Source organism: Leptodactylus fuscus, chromosome 5 (assembly GCF_031893055.1).
Source record: "Leptodactylus fuscus isolate aLepFus1 chromosome 5, aLepFus1.hap2, whole genome shotgun sequence".
In the NCBI taxonomy this organism is placed as follows: Eukaryota; Metazoa; Chordata; class Amphibia; order Anura; family Leptodactylidae; genus Leptodactylus; species Leptodactylus fuscus.
Genome location: NC_134269.1, coordinates 54,014,549 through 54,036,333, shown reverse-complemented (window position 1 = coordinate 54,036,333; position 21,785 = coordinate 54,014,549). Strand labels below are relative to the sequence as shown.

The 21,785-nt window shown below is 43.1% G+C and overlaps 1 protein-coding gene across 1 annotated transcript in view; it reads right to left on the bottom strand.

Annotated features, from left to right (window-relative positions):
• The window catches only part of ADAMTS17 (ADAM metallopeptidase with thrombospondin type 1 motif 17), a 141,124-nt gene extending 123,077 nt beyond the window's left edge, over window positions 1–18,047 (bottom strand). Inside the window, exons 1-3 of the mRNA XM_075273201.1 lie at window positions 17,735–18,047; window positions 15,181–15,545; window positions 9,026–9,203 (exon numbers count right to left, since the gene is read on the bottom strand). Of these exons, the coding sequence (XP_075129302.1) occupies window positions 9,026–9,203; window positions 15,181–15,545; window positions 17,735–17,774 (583 nt within the window). The 5' untranslated portion in view covers window positions 17,775–18,047. The remainder of the gene's footprint in view (window positions 1–9,025; window positions 9,204–15,180; window positions 15,546–17,734) is intronic.
• Window positions 18,048–21,785: the final 3,738 nt, after the last annotated feature.

The following is a 21,785-nucleotide window of genomic DNA, read 5'->3' as shown; positions in this document are numbered from 1 at the left end:
AAAATAAAGCACATCAGCAACCGGTGGGAGAAGCCTTCCATATAGGTCAGCAGTTGGTCATCTGTAAGGACCGGGACAAGGATGTCAACACATAGTAACCCCCTGAATACCTGCAGGTCGCAGTCACACAGTCTCAGGTGGAGTTATTGGCAGCCCGTCCTTCTACAGCAGTCCCATCTTGGTTCTTGGGAGTGGCTGTGGTCTCCACAGGGAGTCTGTCAGAGCCCAGCATATGACTCTAGCAGATAGATAGATTAGGGTCACCTAAATCAGTGTTTCTCCTTGTGAATTGATTCCTCTGTTGCTGAGACTTTGATGATTTTGTAATTATATTTTTGGAGCAATTAAGGTGTTGCTTTTGGATCAATGCCATCGCCCTTGTTGCTCTAAGGAGTTGATTTGAATATTGACAAAAAAGGCAATACATAAGCATGAAGGCACCAATTCAATCTTGGAAAACACTGTTTGCTTCACGTGACCCTACCCTATCAGTGGGGCTAGGTTAATATGCTGAGTTCTGGTGAAAGACTCCCTTTATGGAGCCAACAGTCCGTACTGCCTGCATTCCCAGTACTGGTAGCATCTTGCTGGGTGGCTGCTGAGACTCTGGGCACCTCCCTCACCCCCAGCAACACCTTTCTTCACCAGGAAAGTTTAAGCAGTTGTCTATTTTAACAGGACTGCAATTCCTCAGAGGAGTTCCTGCAGCTGCATCACCATGGCCTTCATGTTGCAAATTGCCGACTACACCAGGATATAATGGAGCCTAAATTTTTGTTCACACTAGTAGTAAATGCTTGTTAGGTGTGACAGTGAACCTGCCTAAAATAAAGATTTTGGACTGTGACCAAAGTGTTACAAGTAGTTTCCCACTCAGGAGTGGCAGACAGAAGCAGGTAAAGATGTTGCAACAATCCTAGGAAACTTTAAACATGAGGAGAGAACTGGTCTTGATGGTTACAGAAATCTCATAGTATGTATGGCATAGTGTTTAGCACGAATGACTGGCAAAAGTTGAACAAATAGCAGTAGCAAAAACCTTCTAAAGTACCCAAATAGACTCCAAGCTCTGGCACTGAGTCACTGTTCAATCCCTCTAGATGGTCACCCTTAAAGGGTATGTTCACACTGAGTTTTTTGCAGGTGGATTTTGACGCGGAATCCGCATTCACTTCAATGAGAGCTGCTCGCCTTTTTTTCCCACTAGTGATTTTTTTCAGGTAGCGGGAAAAAGAAGCGACATGCCCTATCTCACGGCATCCGCGGCGCGAGACACTCCCGATTAGGCCCATTCATACAGGCCTAATCAGGAGCAGGATGCTGCGATGGGATGCTGGTGCCACGGAGAATTCACACAACGGTAAAGGTTTCCGCCATGTGAACATGTCCTTAAAGTCCAACAATGTCCTGATGTAGCCAGACTGTTGCAGGTTATTCTCATGGTAAATGGCAGTTCAGTGTCCCCTTCACATCCAAGCATTCAGTCATGTTAGTACTTTGCTCATGGAGGATGCACACCTTAATATCAGGAATCTATGTGTATATTTGCTGGACTATTCTTAGCATTTGTAGTACCTATGTTTCTATCTGTCACCATTGATGATGTCACTCACACTCCACGCATACAGTGTACATGAAAACTCATCCTCTACACACACAGTGTACTGTGAAGTAGGTGGCCCTCCATATTATCACTAGACAGAGAGGCCCACCTATTTGACAGTACACTTCTATTAGTCGCTGAATGTAACTGCAGCAATATCTTTGGAATTGGGCAAGATACTGCACTGAATAATAAAACTCATTCATATACAATGTTGAAAACCACACTGATTTCCAACCTCCCTCCTGTGGTTCCAGTAGTGTAGCTTCTATATAAAGGTTCCTACAACCCTTCTGTGTCGGTGACCTGATTAAGGTTGATGTAGAGAAAGAGAAGGGGCTTGCTTAGCTAATAAACCAAGCCAGACAGCCCACTCCCATCATCGTGACACCAGACCACAGAATGGAAGCTCACTGCTGTATCGGTATAGAGGCAGGACTACACTACTGGGATCACAAGAGAGGGGCTGGAATCAGCACAGTGTTCAGAATAAAAGTATATGTTACTTTATTTCCTTTTGTTTACGTTTTATTAATATACATTTACAAAATAACCAAAGAACGGTTTATTTCCCCAGAAATCGCTTTATGCACTGTAGGGAAACTGTAACCCCATCACAGTCTTTTATCACATCACAGATGAACCAGTATATCTTACAACTGTTCACAATACAGAAAGGATGCAGAAAATTTCAGATATGAACATGAAAGTGTCCAGTCAGGAAATTGCTGTCATCAAAAGTCAAGTGCCAGGAATCTTCTATGTATTGGTAGGACATGATAGCAGCATTTCTAAAGCAATATATTTGGGAAAAGTCTTAAATTTACATAAGCTACCAGTATACATAGGATCCTTGAGATGGGACAACCCCTTTAATAGCCGCTGCTCCAGTGATTCTGAAGCAGTTGCCCGACACCACCCACTAGAGTCAAGTTAGTATATCAGGAACCAAAACTAGCTGTACTGATTCCTTGGGAATGGTGGGGACTGGAGGAAAAATAACAACTGTACTGGAATCAGTGAGCAGCACTTAATAAAGGACGAAAAGAGTTGGTGGAGTTAGTCTTACAGACAACACGATCGACTCTTCAGATGATGTTGGAAGAGAGGGAGGACATTCTCTTACACATTAGGTGGCTGGCCAGTTCTGCCAAAATAAGTTTGGCTGACATATGACTAATGTTTATGGACACCTTTAATATCTCCCCCCAGGTAGAGAAAGTAGTTGTTCATATTTCTCTTAGATAAATCCTTGGTTTCCAAGCCTATGATAATAATTGGTCTTCTGTAAATTCAAAGCACTATGATAAAAGTGCACACAGGGTGAGGCGGAATGAATGCCTCGAAGCTATTTCTAAAACACAGGAGGTGCGATCATTATTTCTAGCATTACTTACTTACATTGAATAGGGATATCCTGTTCATCAGAGCAATGATAACAGAATGGAGAAGTGTAATTATATGTTATTATAGTGACATGTCAAGACACAGGTATATCATTTCCTAAACACTTGAGAAATCCAAGTAAAAATCCACTAAGGAAATAAAATGAATGTGAAGAGATAGAAATAAGTCTCCAGTGAAATCAGAGCATGTAAGACAAGGCTTTCTGCTTCTCAAGATGCCCAGGTTCGGGATCAGCACATCCTTGCACCGCCACCCAAGGTGTTAATATAATATTCTTAATGTGGTGTTGTGTATTTGTTTTATATACAATACAATAGGACCTCTTGTAGTCCAAAGAGTTTAACCTTTGACCTATCTGTCCACAGAAGATTATCTCAGATGGCTCGAGGATTATCCAGATGTGTCTTTCTTTTATTTTTCCGAATGTCTCACAAGCATTGATAGTCATGGTTTCATCCTTTGCTACTCTCCCATGAATCCCATTTGTGTATATTTTGTTCATGACATCAAGAAGAATGGATTACCTAAACTAAGATTAAAGAGGTTTGCGGCTCTATAGATGTTCTTCTAAGATGCAGTGGCAGTGCCCTAAGGGTGGTTTCACAAACAGCGTTATCTGGAAATATGCCATAGCTTTTGTGTCAGTTTTTGTTGCAGTTTTTTGAGACAATGTCAAAAGTGGATTCAAAAGGAATTGGAACTATAAAAGAAGAGCTTACACCTTACGTCTTCTAGCTGGGTCCACTTCAGTGGTGTTTTTTGTAAAATCGTGATTCATAAAAAAAATTGAGAAAAAAAACTGGAAAAAAATGCTACATTTTTCTTTTTGTTTTGTTTTTTTCACTGTGTTTCACTTTTAACTCCATTCATTTGAGATTATGGTGAAAACACAGCATTTTTCCAAAACGCATGCAACATTCTCAAGGTTCTCAAAACAAACAAAAATGCTGTGTTTCTGCAACATGTGTCCCCAGTCTTACGGACCACCAGCGCCGCACCTCTCATGAGGCGACCTGAAGCGACCGCTTCAGGCGGCGCTATGCCAGGGCCCCGGGGAGGGCAGCATTTTTGCTTACCTAAGCCAGTCCAAGTCAAGCTGTCCTGGACTGGCTTAGCGTCGCCGAGCGATGGATTGAAGAGGCCCTGTGGGTGCAACGCTGGTCCAGCGGCCTCCCCTCACGCTCAGGCAGAGAGCAGGTCCTCTCCCTGCCTGCTCTCTGCCTGCTAACGCCGCTCCGCCCCCTCCTCCGAGGGGGGGGGGTTGCGGCTTTCTGTCGTCCGCCTTGGGCGGCAAAACAGATAGGTTCACCCCTGCGGACCCCATAGACTATAACAGGATCCATGTGCTAGCCGCACGCTGCCTGTACAAATTATGCTGACAGAAAAGTAGATTGTGAACTACTTTCATGTTCCCTGCGGAGATCTCCCAGCAAGCACACGGACCCCATTATAGTCTAAGGGGTCTGTGTGCTTTCACTGCACACCGCTTGCCAGTGTGTTTGTATTCCGTCCAGGGGGGTCCCCATGTGGACTTCCCCAAACAGATTACCAACGCAGATGTGAACGAGGCCTCAGCATGTTCTGAGTCTGGCAGGGGGTTTGTTCTGCCTTTTCCTATTTATTTCATTATAGGGAAAAAAAAACACATATAAAAACATTGGAAAAACATTTTGGGGCAGTGAGATAAAGTTGCAAACCTCTGGCCTGTGACTTTTATATAGGACTTGTAATAAACAGTGTCATATGTGTCGCCTTCACCAGCGTTTCCGTAAGTATAAATGACATACTGAGAATTACAAAAAGGTGAGCGTTTTTGCAGTGGATTTTTTTCCGCAATGTATGGATGGGATTAGCCAGCGTCCCATCCACTTTGCAGGGTATGTAAAACACAGCGGCTTTTGTCGCTGCATCTAATACGTTGCGCTTTCCCAATGTGGGCCCCAGTCTTAAACAAGCTTTCTGGCATGAATGGTATCTGTCTCGATTTCAATGTAGACGTACGTCCCACTGAAGGAATACTAGATTTCTGATGATGCCTGATAACACTGATCTTCAGAACAATAACGTCAAGGGGAAACGCTGCTTTTCTTGTTGCAGATTTTGTAGTGTTTTTATTTGCCAAACCTAATAGTGGCTGCATAAGGAATGGGAAATATCTAGGATGTACTTCTTTCTCCTGCTCAATCCATTCCTGACTTTGGCTAAAAGAAAACACAGCAAAATCTGCAACAAAAACTGCTGCATTTACACAACATGGGGTCTTAGCCTAAAGGAACACCAAAAATGTACTACATTTGTCAGGGCTGGTAGTAGAGAAGCCTAAGGACCCTTGCACACGTTTGAGTCCCTTCTGTAGAAAATAGTCCATGTGTGGGACATATGAGTCCAGGTACTACGGCCCACATGGCCCGTTATCTATGGATGGGACTTGGTTTCGTGCAAGGGCCCTAATTCAGAGTTCAATTAAGAATTAATTGCAGGGTCCATACTCATAGGATTGGTGACCAGTATGGCGATAAACCAAGCACAAAATTTGCACACACTGGGCCAGATAGTCTATTGTGGTTGCAGCTAGACTATGGCATAAACGTGGCACATCTTAGGTGCATCTAGTTTTTTAAAACAAAACTCTGACTTATTAGGCATGTGCGTGTGACTTCTCAAGAAAGGGGAATGGCTCAAATGAGCCAAGATGTGCCAAAATATGCCCCAAAAAATTTAATAAAATTGTGGCTCAAAGCAAACCAACTATAAGGTGGTATGAATTTAGACTAGACAGCCTAAAGATATGTCAGATTACCATGAGTTGCCTCGATTTTGCCATGCAGTTCTCAGTTGAATTGCTGCACAGAATATGGATTTTCGGCACAGCTCTCAATCACTATGTGTACAGCACCAGTTCAGTGTATTGGCACTATCACAGTTATAAAATCTGTGCGGTATGAGTACTCATTTTCACTAGTTATTATCCTTAGACTTCATTTTACAGTAGTTTATCCCATTGTGTGATATGTTCATCTGTGACAATCTGCACTAGTCCATAGCTACAGCAGGATAGATTATCTAGATCAGGGATAGAACCACCATAATGTTGTAAATAAAAATATATACCGCTTTTTGTTTTTAGAATGATTGCCAACGGCAACATACTGTATAGCATTGTATGCCTATACAGTGGCATATGTTAGAGACATATTTAGGAGGTATAGGTCCAGTAATAGTCCTGACATACACTTCGAATGTAACAAGATGTGCTTTGTTGAACCCTTATAACGCAACTGGAAAGTCAGTTTGCAGTGGTATGGATCCTATAGTCATAATACAGATGTCTGACAATGGTATAACTGAGTTACCTATATGTGTAGTATAAGTGAAAGCTATACAGTGGTATGGATCCTATAGCCATAATACAGACGTCTGACATTGGTATAACTGAGTTACCTATATGTGTAGAATAAATGAAAGCTATGTAGTGGTATGGATCCTATAGCCATAATACAGATGTCTGACAATGGTAAAAGTGAGTTACCTATATGTGTAGAATAAATGAAAGCTATGTAGTGGTATGGATTATATAGCCATAATACAGATGTCTGACAATGGTATAAGTGAGTTACCTATATGTGTAGTATAAGTGAAAGCTATGCAGTGGTATGGATCCAATAGCCATAATACAGACGTCTGACAATGGTATAAGTGAGTTACATATATGTGTAGAATAAATGAAAGCTATGCAGTGGTATGGATCCAATAGCCATAATACAGACGTCTGACAATGGTATAAGTGAGTTACCTATATGTGTAGAATAAATGAAAGCTATGTAGTGGTATGGATTATATAGCCATAATACAGATGTCTGACAATGGTATAAGTGAGTTACCTATATGTGTAGTATAAGTGAAAGCTATGCAGTGGTATGGATCCAATAGCCATAATACAGACGTCTGACAATGGTAAAAGTGAATTACCTATATGTGTAGTGTAAGTGAAAGCTATGTCTATGTAGTGGTATGGATTATAGAGCCATAATACAGATGTCTGACAATGGTATAAGTGAGTTACCTATATGTGTAGAATAAATGAAAGCTATGTAGTGGTATGGATTATATAGCCATAATACAGATGTCTGACAATGGTATAAGTGAGTTACCTATATGTGTAGTATAAGTGAAAGCTATGCAGTGGTATGGATCCAATAGCCATAATACAGACGTCTGACAATGGTAAAAGTGAATTACCTATATGTGTAGTGTAAGTGAAAGCTATGTCTATGTAGTGGTATGGATTATATAGCCATAATACAGATGTCTGACAATGGTATAAGTGAGTTACCTATATGTGTAGTATAAATGAAAGCTACGTTCAAAGGTAAAAATCACTATTCCAATGACTCTTATTATTCTGGCCCCATAATCTAATGAGGGGTTTTACATCCACTGATCTTTAGGAAATTGGAAAGTACCTCTTGTATGTCACAAAACGTTAATGTCCAAAACGTTGAGTGCGCCAATTAATCTAAAGCCTGGCACAATTAGATAGCTTTGGTCCTAAGCCACTCTCATTAGGCCTCCATTCCTGGAGGAAATTAACTGCACAGATGTCTTCCTAACATGGGAACCTGACTGTAAGAATACAGGTAATTGGGAATTACTGTGCTCTCATGATATCTGATGTAACATGGAGAAAATTACAGAAATTAAGTGGTTGTATCTTCCATCATTTCCCACCAACACAGACCATAAATGGTAATTTTTAGGGACACTACTAGACCAATTCTTATCTGGTAACAGCTGTCAGTTGTCATTGTGTGCTGTCTAGTGTGGTCGATATGGTGCGGCCCAGCCATAAACACTAATAATTCCTAATAGACAGTGTAAGCGCAGACAGGCAGTCTGAAAATGCACTAAAAATATCACATTGGCTAATGCTGGATGACAAATTCGCTGCATCTTTAGACTGTTACTATAAAGACAATATTAGCCCCATTCAGATCACCTCTTTTAATATCTGTTTTTTACATTGGTTTAATGTATGCAAAAATGGACAGAAACGGAAGGTCGTCTATTTACATAGCCATTAATGGGTTGTTGTTTTTTGTTTTTTTTTAAAAAAAAATCGACTTCTATCCGTTTTTTTTAAGAACACAAAAATGTGGTATACCATAGACTATAATGGGGTCCAGTATTATTACTATTATCGGCCACGATCATTTCTCGAACCACTTTTTGCCTATAATAGTGGTAAATGAATATAAGCCCATCTGATAGGACTTAAGTGTATACCACCTATTAGTTGGCTTTGGGGCAGAATTTTACTTCACACTTAGTATGCTTCTTGACCAATTAAACCATGCCTTTTTTCCATGAAACAATAGTCCTTTTTACAATACGACAGAAAACCTTGGTCTAAAGCTAAACTAGGTGCACGAGTTTTTAACACAGTTGAGTTGGAACCATTAGGGCCCCTTCACACTATGGATACGCTGCCTGATTCTGAACATTAAAAACACGTTCAGAATCAGCGCGTATAAAGCAGATTCCATTCATTTCAATGGGAGCCGGCATACGAGCGCTCCCCATTGAAATGAATGGGCTGCTTTTTACTCTACGAGCGCTCCCATTGAAGTGAATGGGAAGTGCTCGCGTGTAGGGCTCGCCATGTGAAGGGGCCCAACGCTCGGCTCATTCCGAGCCATACATGCGAGCGCTTCCCATTCACTTCAATGGGAGCGCTCGTAGAGAAAAAAGCAGCCCATTCATTTCAATGGGGAGCGCTCGTATGCCGGCTCCCATTGAAATGAATGGGATCTTCTTTATACGCGCTGATTCTGAACGTGTTTTAACATTCAGAATCAGGCAGCGTATCTGTAGTGTGAAGGGGCCCTAACAGTAAATCTTCCCTATTGGTGGTCTTGTGACCTCTCTGATCTGATGCCATACAAAACTGATTTACAGACATGATATACATATACACAGTATTATATAACAATAATAAAGAAGTTTCCCTAAGCACACCTGATACAACTTGACAGTTCCTATGTGGTGTCTCAGACTGTGAAGAAGAAGAGGACATGTCTGCTTGGCGTTTTTGTCTTATTATATGTTCTCTGCCAGAGAAGTGAGCGCTGGGGTCTATCGTTGCGTTGCTTGGTTGTATCATCAGCTGCTCCTCTCCTATGTGAATGAATCCAGTCTGTGGAGGAGACATTGAAAATCACAAAATTACTAAGCAAACCAATAATAAGGCAATTGTAACAAATCTGAAATTCTGCAACTGGTTTACATTCATATTTGTCATTGAGTTTGCCGATGATGTCAGTAGTTCCTGAAGGTAAATCATATGAATTATCCTCCCATTACATAACTGTATTAAAGCCATATTCCACTGACTGACTGAGTATACTTAGTACAATTTTCTTTACAAGAATTTGTAGAATCTATGATCCTTCGTTTTCTGGCAACTCTGCCTTGAGGTGGCCATACACATTGGACAGAAGTAGTTCAATGGTTGAACAAATGATCACATGGTGACATTCATTTCTCCAATGCAGCCATAAAAATATTGGTCCATATTGCTCATTGCAGTTGTTCATATGTTTTCCATGGAACCAGCCAAGGGATGAATGAACTTTTAGTTGACAGTCAAACAAAACATTCAAACATGGCCGCCTTCTTTCTAGATGATGGCAATGCTGGCTAAAATGATTGTTTGTTGTTAAATTTCACATTTGTTTTAGTTAAAATAATGAATTTTCATGAACTTTAGTGTAATGGGTGGGCACTTTTAGTAAAGCTGACTATAGTACTTCAGGTGACATAACAACCATCTGATTTACAGTTTTGCTGTCCATTTACATATATGTACCAAAGGCCAGATTATAGGGAGGGGAAATGGGGCATGTGCTCAGTACTCACTCTCTATGCCCTAGTTTAGACCCTTGTTAAAATCCTTCTGTCCCTTGCCCTACCAATCACCTTGTAGGTGTTAGGTTAATTCTAGCTGTGAACTTCCAGGTATCTTCTTTCCATGAAGACCTAGATAGTGGATACACGTTTCTTGCCGGAAACCCCTCACCCTCAGAAAAATTAGCATTCTTTGACAATCCTATCCATCCAACAATGGGCTCTGTACATTGATGTGTTGGAATGGAATTAAACTTGTGTGTATGAATGGAATAACATATACAAGTGCTTACAATATTAGGGTGAAAGGATAAGCTTATTATGGGAAACTGTACAGTTGAAATGTGGCTCTAGTACCCTGCTGTGCCGCCTTCAGCCTGGGTACAAGATGAGATATGGTTGGGCATGGAAGCATAATGTTCTGTATAGTATCCTATGGCACGTGTGCCCACATGAAGTTGATCCAGTAGATCCTGCACACCCATAAATTGCCAAAGTTGGTGTCCCAGCTGGTCCCATAAATGCTTGATTGGTAATAAATATGGTGACGTGGCAGGCCAAGGAAGCAATGTGGCAGAGACATTCCTGTGAAGCCATTCCTGTGTCTGGGCGACCATTATCCTCCTTGGATTCATCATTGAAGACGATATGGTTTCAGTCCATAGCAGTCAAGTTTTCTCATTCACGACAATCACTGCAAATGAAGGCAACAGTGACTGGCTAAGACACCTAAAGGTGACACAACGCCAAATTTCCTTCTGCTAAGCACCTGAAACTGGTCCTGGCAGAGACAGGAGTGTGTAATAAAGGTGCCATCTGTGTCTGAATAGTGGGCAAGGAAACTGTGGGAGCCATTTGTGCTTTTTGGTAGATCAAATGATGTGTGGTCTGTGTGGGCTCTCTAGAGCCTGTTTGCTGTGCGTGCCCTGATATAACCCCTGCTCACTGCACTTCCTAACAGCTAGGTATGAAAGACCTCGATGGTGAGCAACTCATCAAATCAACTTGCTTCGCTCAATTCAATAAATCACTTTTGTGCCCTTTTTTTGGCAAGGCCCCGAGTCTGATCTGACCACACCTGTTACTATTTATATATCTGACTGCATAGCAATTTTTGCAGCAATCTGACACCTATCTTGGTGTGCTTTCTTCTTTATCAAGTCTATCTGCATTAGGATTCATAGGTTATACAGAATATTTAGCTAAATGTAATTTTCTCTTTATGTCCAACCAGGATATTCTTTCCCCTAATGAATTTCTGTGCTAAATGTGCATCCATGGGAACATAGAAGGATTTCCAGTTCTGACAAGCATACATCCATGCCGCTTCCTTCTTCTGCTGCCAGTGCAGTGTGGTTGGCAATAGAGTGGTTACTGAGGATCCCTCGAAAACCTGCAAACCGCAGCAAAGGGAGAGAATCACCGAGAGCCTAGAGCTCAGGAGAGGCTTCTCCTCGTCACAGAACTTCTGCCAAGAACAACACACGGATTTTACTGTAAAAATAAAACCCTTGAAGCACAGAAACGACCTACAGCAGAGATTTATCTAGGGTCCTTGTGTCTATTCCTGTTCGGTTGACCTGGTAACAGGGTGTGGATGAACCAGAGAGGTAAAATATCGGAACGGAACAAATCGCTCTGCTGTCTAGGAAAACTTCCACTCTGCAATGCTTTATGGAACCAAAGTAATTCATTCCAGTATGAGGTGTGGAGATAAACAGAAGTCTAACTGTGCAGTAGCCAGGATCTTAGAAATAGAACAATGAGGCATGTTTGTAGCGCCCTCAGATGGCTCAGTCACTGTGTAGATGAATATACATTAATCTCTTAATGGTGACAACCACAATCCATTGTAATGTTATATCTTAAAACAGGGGAAATACTACAGTGCAATCCGGTGAAAATGCAAAATTAGTTATAATCCTGGCAAGGAATAGGTTCTGAATAGAATATCTGCTATACTGGGAGGATGCTGTGACTAACGGGGTTAATAAATATCAGTGCGGGGTTTCAACAAAGAATGAAATGGCAAGAGACTGTCCATTCCAGAAGTCCCATAGAAATGAATTGAGGACTGTCCGAGCACGTGCACTCCATTCTCAGGGGGCACTAGGGGGAACTTGTGATTTCCATACTTGACTGACGTGAAAAATAAGCAGGTTAGTTTTTAAACCGGGAGATCAGAACCCTTGAGGTCTCTAGAGGACATAATAGTAAAACAAGTCATTAAAATATACTTCATAATAAACTTTTCTTATACATTCCTTGATGATTTCATTTTCCTATGGAAAGAAAGCCTAAAAGATAACTCTTATAACACTCAGCCATGCGGCACATGGTTCAATCATTACTACACTGCACTGGCTTGACGGTGGCCACCTAGAGAATATTCAGCTTCTATTAGTTTACCAGCCATTGTACTCCATTACCCAGGAGCTCTCATACACAGTACACTTCTATGCTAAATGCTATGCTGAGGAAACACATTATAAGAGGTCTAAAATTATGTTATTATTTGTTGCATTCCCTTTCCATATTTTTATTACACCCATAAAAGTCCAATTTGACAGTAAAGGGGCCAACCCGACTCTCAGCACCCCGTCCACCTTGTATTTGAGGGGTCCACAGAACTTGTGCAAGCACTACTGTGCTCAGGATGTTGTACTTTTATCTACTGAACTGGTGATGTGGAACGTATCTGCAAACCCAGAACAACCACTACAAAAACAGCATTCTGAGCACTGTAGCTTGTGCATCCAAGGTAAATAACATAGATCTTCTAGGGATGCTGAGGGTTTGACAAGCACACATCTAAAATTTATGGCCTATCTTAAAGGGGTTATCCAGGACTATAATACCAAACTCCACTTCCTCATCTCTGTTGGCCACATGGCCATGCTACAGTTCAGCCACAATCATTTGAATAGGACTAAGCCATAGTATGCCCATGGGCCCAATGGACATGGTGTCATTTCCTGAGAAGAGGAAGTGGAGTTCAGTATCTTAGTCCTGAACAACCGCTTTAAGGATAGGGCATAAATTCTAAGTAGGTGGATAATCCCTTTAAATTAAAGGCTTTACCATTAAACAGAATTGGATAATACTCTCCCTGAGCGAACCATTTAAGAGTTGGCTGGCAAGGCACTGAACCTAGGTACTGGGGCTAGGGTATGCACCAAGCCCCTCTGACTTGGTTAGGGCATATATTAAGGTTTTGCCATTAACACCATTAATCACCTGTCCACATGCTCGACCACTGTTCCACTTCTATGGGAATGATGGATGTAGCTCTCATGCTAATCCAATAGAAGTGAATGGAGCAATGGCCAAGCATATGCACTAGGATTCCATTGTCATGGATCACTTGGGGGAACTTGCATGCTGTTTTTTTTTTTGTTTTTTTTTTAATGGTGGGAGCCCCAAAACTTCAAGGTCTTATAAATACTGTATCTTATAAACACTGTATAGTGTTATTTTATTCTAGGAGAAGATGTAATGGAACTATAGAAAACATACATTACAAGGATGTCCGATTTGCTACATAGTTGTCTCTATTGTAGGAATATTTAATTAAAAAGCAGATGGAGACTCCTTATCATAGATCCAAGTGAAGGAATGGAAAGAGAGACAGCTAGGAATTTAGCTCTGGAGCCATTTGACAATTCACACTGACAGCTGTCAAACCAGGCGGCCAAACGGCTCCTAATGAAACATTATCATATCACAGTAATGTGCTTGTAGGTGCCAACATGAATTCAACAGCAGATCTGTAGTCTACACGCCACGCTAAGATCAGGTATGTGAATTCTTTATAATCACTGGTTTTCCTTTCATTCCAGGATACAGTTACTTAAAACCATCAGTAGTCTCTCAGTGCTATCTTATATGCTTATTTTATACAATGTCCAACTTCTCTACTATATTTTTCCTTGCTAAATTTAATACCAATACCGTGACCTTCCATCGGCAGGTGTCAATAGTTTATTTTTCTTAACTAACAAAACAAAGTCAATCAAAAGAGAAATCTAAATCTCAATATTTGGTTCGACTTCCATTTGCCTTCCATCAATTCTTCTAGGTTCTTCTACACAGCTTTTGAAAGAACTCGGTAGGGAGGTTGTTTGAGACATCTTGGAGAACTAAGCACAGATTTTCTGTGGATCTATGCAGCAGGGGAGTGAGGAGAGGTGATCAGCAGTGTTTTTATGTTAAATGTTGGCAGATGAAGAGGGACATTAAAAAGTATACAGTAAAATGGGGAAAGGAGGACAGTAAAATGGGGACAACTGGAGGAGGACATTAAACTGGGGGCAACTAGAGAAGAACAATAAACTGAGGGCAACTGGAGGGGGATATTAAACTGGGGGCAGCTGTAGAGGGACATTAATGTGCTCATATAGTTGCCCCCCAGTTTAAACTAGGACAGCAGCTCGAGGATGACATTAAACTGGGGCACCTGGAGGGGGACATTAAACTGTGGGTGCACTAGGAGAGAGACTTTGTACTTTGGGGTCAATTTGAGGAGAACGTTATAATGTAGGGGCATATAATATTAAGATGACTGTAGGAGCATTATACTGAGAAATAAGACAAATGGATGGGAATGGGCAGAGTCAATTTAGAAATGGGTGAAACTAAATTTGCCATGGCGCGCATAGCACCCTGCCCATTTTGTCCCTCTTTCTGTCCTTTGAAAGTTGGGAGGTATGCAATTGGTTTGTGTGAATTGTGGAAAACTCTACATTGTTGGGGCCCTGCCGCTCAGACCACCTCCAATCTGACACAATAGTAAAAACCCGTTGACTCAATCTCTATAGCTAAAATATTTTGGTGGAAGACTTTCTCCATGCCATACAAGCATTTATTTGAGGATATTCACCAGGTCTAGGTGAAGGGTTGGTGGTGGTCTCTGAAGATATGGGAGTGATCACAACATTATCAAGGCCAACATAGATTGGTGCCATGTTATGCCTCATGCATAACAAAATACTACCTCGGTTATATGCACAAAGCAAAACTGCAAGAGGGATGGTATAGCTGCTGCAGCCGTGTATACTAAGGACCATTGTGACTGATGAGGGACCCCACAGTCAGGATGGCTGAGCTGGAGACTAATGTGTCCATAGTAGATGACATTTAATGTGTAAAAGTGCTTAGAATCTTCCATGTCCCCATCTACACTGTCCCACTATTTACTATCATGTGGATGTAATGAGCTTTTTCTCATGAATTAAAGCATTCATATATAATACTTAACAGGTACACACCAGTCCAGAACATGCGCTGACTGATGCAAAAGACTTGTTGTAATTGAGAACTTCTCCAACATAGAAACAAAGTTCTTCCTCTGGAATTTTAGTTTGGATTTTGTCTCCGCGTTCTGTCCTTTCCTCCACCACAAAGTCCGCAGCCAGGAATTCATGGACCTTCTGCAGGTGCAAATGAAGATCCCTGCCAAATGCAGGCAGATGGATATACATATTATCCGGATGGGTCGCTGTATCTCTGGAAACAGAGCGTGGCTTTCGGATGTTAGTGAAGATTGACTCATCTCCTCTCAGTGGCAGAGGGATCTGCCCGGACCATATTAATTGTGGAATTACAACTTCAACTGCTGGGTCAGAGCATCCAGCTAAAAGACAAAATGTGATTCCCATGAATCAAACAGAAGAGTGAACAGGTTGCAATAATGCCTATGTTACAATATCTCAAATCAGCAATATATACATATAGAAAAATAACTGTTAAAGGAGGTTTTATCATAAGTAGAGGTCTTGTGTCTGCAACTCCCAATTATTGGTAGCAACTCTATCACACTACTTGTTTGGCTCTTTCCACAATTCCTATAGACTTTACTGAAAAGAATCTCTTCATTGAAGCCAATGCAACAAGTGCCTGTTTCGCATCTGTAAATGTGGGTCAGAGGATTCCTGCTCTCCAGATACTGAAAATTTTATTTTATTTTCAAGCCTATTTTATACAGCAGTGCAAATATAAAGGAAGATCTACCTCTTATTATTCAGGCCAGAAATCCTTAGTTGACCCGCTAGTGACGCCCTTTTTGCTATGCACCTCTGCTTAGAAGGGTCAGCGAAGCCAAGGCCCCTCTGCAGAATCAGCTGTGCTACAGGCAGCAGAACCCAGCACTCGGCTCCTAGCCGGAATCCAGCTCCTAATGAACGGAAACTATGATGTTCAGCAAGGGGGACCCTGCCAGGATCGGCTCAGGTTGAAACATCAGCTATGAAAATATAAAGGGCCTCTTCACACAGCTCAATCCTCCCCCCTCCGTACACATAGCACACGCACAGCAAGAGGTACAGTGATATCTGGGCTAAGTCTTATGGGCTCCAGTTTTACATCAGCTGCTATTTTACAGGGGAATAAAGCTTTACCTACTAAGCCGCAGTCTGCTGCAGGACCCTGGAATACAAAAATACAATGTCTGGCTGCAAAACTAGTCAGGACTGACGTGCAACACACAAGCTACACAGCTTAGTCAACATGGACCACACTGCCGGCATCAATTCTTATTTTATTCTTTCACTCATTTTCAGAAGGCCTGCCTGGATATAAATTGGAAAAATTCTTAATCTGCATATCAATGAAAAACTTAACCCTTTGTGAAGGTGAGCAAGGTGTCTGCACCACAATAATGTACCTTCACCAAAGACCTATGGCTGTAAAATACTGCTATAAGACTCTTATAATGAATGATACAAGCCATGCTATAGAATGTATATGGGCATATACCAGAGATGTAAAGTGAGTGCCAGAGTGTTAAGTGTAGATATTGCAACAGTTCATCAGAGATACCCTGGACAGCACTCAGCCAGCCTGCACTTACGGCGCGAGATATGATCAACCATGACTAACTGAACTAAATAGTCTCCGGACCTTGTTGGTACCAATAACCAAGCCTCATGCATGGTACATACATGGGGCACCAAATCTGGGCACTGTTCAGATGTAACTTTCTGACAGTCTATGCGTAGTATTCACTTGACGCCAAATACTACATAAAGCTATAAATCTGTCTTGTGTTATACAACCACCAATGTCTAACCTGTCAGTCACGTGCAACGTATTTTTTTAAAGAATTGGTACACAACTGTTGCAATCTCAGAGGCAATATACTTTATGCACATTTGTTATGCCTCCTATCCACATTGTGCATCCATGTACCATACCTTAGTCCACCAAATGTTACCTTTTCTATCCCACAGTCCCTTAGAAACATTCCTATCATTTACTGGAGAGTGACAGTGGTTCACAGAACCAGTCCAGATGTGTTCTTCACTACTCCCAAGTCTAGTGCATGTGTGGCAGTCTCCAGCCTCTGGCTGCAAGCAGGGACCTGGAAGGTCCAGCAGTACAAACAGACAGGATGCCTGGAAGAGGGAGGACTGCGTCAAGCCAGAATCTGGGAGTATTCAGCGCGCCTGCGCTGCCAAAGTGACGTTAACCTGTTAGCTGCCAGGAGAGGCCCACAGAGTAAAGGGGATTCAGGTCATTCAGGATTCTGACATACATATAGAGAGGTAAGGAAGCACCTATGCTGCAGTAATAACTAGGGGTATAGTTTACAAGGTCCCTGCTTTCATCCCCAAAATCATATTGGTGCCCTATGAAATTGGCCATAGTGAGTTTTTGGGCACAGGGATCTGTACAGTTATTAAATAATAGGGTATGTATGAATAATAATAATAATAATAATAATAATAATAATAATAATAATAATAATAATAATAATAGTACATTATATAAAACAATAATAACAATATTAGTCATCTCTATGAAACAGTAACATATTCTCCTTACCTGGCACAGTCAGGAGGTACAATAGGCTGAGAATCAGCATCCTAAGAATCCTGCCAACTTCACTATGGTTGTGTCCCTGCCAATACAGAAGCTGTGGGATGCCAATGTGCCCAGATCTTGCTGCTCAGACCCAGATAGTAGTAAATCACTAGTTGGTATGGGACTTGTAGTGCAGTGCAGTGTACATGTAGAGTCCACTACAAGTGAAGTACAGTAATCCAATAAGGCAGGTACTGCAGTCTATTCAGTCACCTTATATACAATGCAGTGCAAGTTACAGTAGTGCCGGGAGGGTGCAGTGCAGCCTGGTGCAGTGCAGCCTGGTGCAGTGAAGACGATGCAGTGAAATGCCCGGTGTTTGCAGGTCTTCAACCTTTGGAAAAGCAATTACCAGAGCAGACAAACTGAAGTGGATCTTCAGGGCCCGCCCACCGGGCACACGGAGAGCCAATCCCTGCTCAGCCAGCACCGGGGACGGAGGTTGTCAGTTCAGGTATTGGGAGAGGGAGACAGCCGGGGGAGGGCTCTGCTGCAGTACACGTGGTTGGCTTGCACTACCTGTACATGCACGCTAGGGGGAGTGCGAGGTGTGAGAGAAGAGATGCTCGGGCAGGTGTGGGAGGCCATATGGCCAGTGAGTGCAGGGGTTAACAAGGCAAGTGGAGGAGCAGGATCCAATTTCAGCATTTTGGTTCTCTCAGTAGGGAGGGGCCTCAGAGTTATAAATACTGTGGGCGGGAAATAAGGGCTCTTCTTACCTGACAGCTCTGGTGAAGAAACAGCGGCTTCGGCTCTGTGATCCCTCGCCATGCCGGACTCTTTAGAGCAGCTACTCCTTGGCAGGATCTCACAGGACGGCATGGGATGGTCCTGGCTGGTGGTTCAGGGTCTTCGGATGTTCCTGTGAGTCCTTCCTCGGCTCCGGCTGGAGCGAACAGGTTGTAGCCGTCCCCCCCCATCAGGCCCAGCCCCCCTCCCAGGTCTGGTAAGAATAAAAAGAAAGTGACTGCAGAGGCAGGAACTGGGTCCATTTCTGTGACTACCCGGGACAGTAGGACTGGGATTGCCCGGCTCAGCAGGGTAAGAGAGCATCCAGGGTATCCGTTACTTTCCGCAAGTTTTGGGGGGGAAGCCGGGGCAGGGAGAGATGCCGGTGTGACCCTGTCACTCAGCTTCTTGGGTGCGAGAGGGAGAGCAGGAATGTAGTTCTGGGCGCCATGGGCATCCTTGCACTGCAGGGCACCACAGTGAGGCAGGGGATGGTACCGGCGCTTCCTTCAGAGATGCTTCTTTCTTGTGGCCCAGGAGTGTTGGGGGAGGGTCCTGAGCAGCATGTCAGGCAGCAGTTAGTTAACAGGGAACAAGAGCTGAGCGTCCTCCCTGCACGTGTATTGCAGACAGCAGCTTGGGGGGGTGAGGGCAGCTTCTTAGAGTCTGTGCTCAGTGTGCTAGATTCTGTGTCCGGACTGCAGGTTCAGAGAGACCTAACAGTCCCCAGGACGCTTCTCCCTTTGGCCCCCTCTGCTTCTACTCCTCTTTACTGCTGGAGACAAACTTATCTACAGGATTGTACTCCATCCCCTCTGCCCCCTCCCAGCTGGTCTCCTCTGCACAGACTGCTGCCTGCCCTGCACCTCACTCAGACATGGAGCTTCCAGATCTGCATGCCAAGAGCAGAACATACAAGGCTAGTGTGGCTGTTTTCATGAAGACATGTTCTGGTTCCTCTTCTGCCTTTTCTTTTGCAGGTGGTTCTAGGTACTCTGCCAGGAGTGGGAGGCGCAACAGCTCACACATACGGCGTGAGAGGCGACACCGGCGATCTGCACAGCCTACCAATTCCACAGCCGGTCTCCTTCTCCTCAACCTCTGACTTGTCTCCCGCATTGTGGAAGTGCTCCAGTACGTCGTCCAGAGTTGGCAGGTCTGGCAGTGGTTTCGGCGGTTCCATCCCGGAGGGCTTCTTTGGCGCCTGTTCACCAGGGTCTGTAGCCTGCGGTCCTGGAGACTTCGCCTCTTCCTCCTCCAACATCATACCTAGTCTTTGGTGGTGAGTACCCATACCGTGGTTGGCTCTACAGACACATAAACAGGAGGGTTTTAAGGATTTAGCTTCCCTGTTACAAAAAGTTGTTGATAAATTAAATACTCATAGATTGTAAGCTCTTGCGAGCACGGCCCTCAGTCCCATTGTGTGAAATTACGTTCTTTGTTTTGTATCTGTCTGTATCTGAACCCTACAAATTGTACAGCGCTGCGGAATATGTTGGCGCTTTATAAATAAAATTTATCATTATTATTATAGTCAAAGTGGGCAGGGTAGCTCACAGGTTACACCGAAGGGCTCATCGTCTGTGCCGGTTAGTGTGGCTGATTCGTTTGCTTTAACATTTCGGGATTCCATGTTTTATGGTGTGGTGCCTTTAAGTGCCCACCTTTCATCTGATGTTCAGGAGAAAATAGTTTGATGGGAATATGTTGACATACGGTCCCTGGTCTCTGTTGACCAGGTCAATATTGATAAGGGATGGGTTTTTGAGCGAGGGGTGGATAAGAAGCCTTGGGTCTCAAAAACATTTGGGAACTGGCTTCAGGCCTTTCTGAACATGTCATACGTTATTTGTTATCATGACCTGGCCAAGAGTCCTGAGTTGATGGTTTGTCTTGACACCATTTTTTAACTGCGCACAAGTTGCATGGAGGTGCAGCTTGGTGGCGGTATGGTGAAGAATTTTGTAGGCTTGCAATTTTCCCTGCTGTGGGTTGGGCCACTAAGGCTACTGATGTGTGGATCCAATTGATCCTCGCTCAGAAACCGCAGCGGTCATTTCTTGGAGGTGCCGTGGCAGAGGGACAACAATCCGGCACCTCAGCTCAGAAGCCCTATGGTGCATTGTATAACAATGTATACTGTCACTTTTATGCAACCTGCTAATTTCGGCACGAATGTTCCATTGTGGTGGATCCTATGCTGGTGTTTGTTGCTTCCAGCGGGGTAAATAACCCGCTAAAGTGGGCACTACCCCCCGAAAGGAGAACACCATTGAACATGGTGGTGCTGCAGGATTAGCACGTGCTGTATCCCAGGAGGAAGAAGACAAATGCTGTTTGACGGTTTTAGTAATGGGTTTTTCATTCCGCACGAGTCGACTTTCTTGTCCTTGTGTGACACTTTAAAGTCCATTGGGTTCAGTGTGGGAGAAATTGCTCAAGGAGTTGTCTTTAGGTCTTATGGTGGGCCCCTCTGAGGAACCAAAATGGTCTAATTTGCAGGTGTTGCCTTTGGACTTGGTGCCAAAGAAGGAGGTGGGTAAGTTTCAGCTTATTCATCATTTTCCCTCCCACGTGGCACCTCGGTCAATAACAGCATTTCCAAAGAGGAGGCGGCAGTTTCCTACACCTCGTTTGATAGGGCTGTTTATCTGGTCAGGGTTGCAGGCAGTGGTGCTTTGTTAGCCAAGTCCAATATTGAATTGGCATTTAGATTGTGGCCCTTGCATCCTGATTGTTTTCATTTGCTGGGTTGCCATGTTGAGGGTCGGTATCTTGTGGACATATGTTTGCCAATGGGCTGTTCCATTTCCTGCAATTTTTTTTTAGCTATTCATATATATTTTGTAGTGGACAGTTTGTTGGGAAACTGGTTTGTCATCTGCGTTGCACTACTTGGACAATTTTTGTTGGTCCCAATGATTCCCTGCAGTGTGCTTATTTGTCGGCGCGACTAAGAACTTGACTCTGTTGGAATTTTTCCGCTTTGTGGGGTGCAGAGATGGCCAACAGGCGTGAAGGGGGTTCATCTTAACCTAACTGGATGGGATATTCTATTGGTGGGCTGGCAGGATGGAGTTGAGAGCTCTGGTCTTGTTGAGTGGGGTTGGTTGGAGTTCGGAGTAGGTTCCCTCCATCTCCTTTGTGGTGGGAGTCCATGCTCAGCTAAAAGAAAAACAGGAACATGACACAATAAAGGGAGAACAACAATTATACCCTACCAAGTGGAGACTCCCTTGTATGTACTCAGTGAGCCCTCAAACAGAGGCGTGTCCTTACC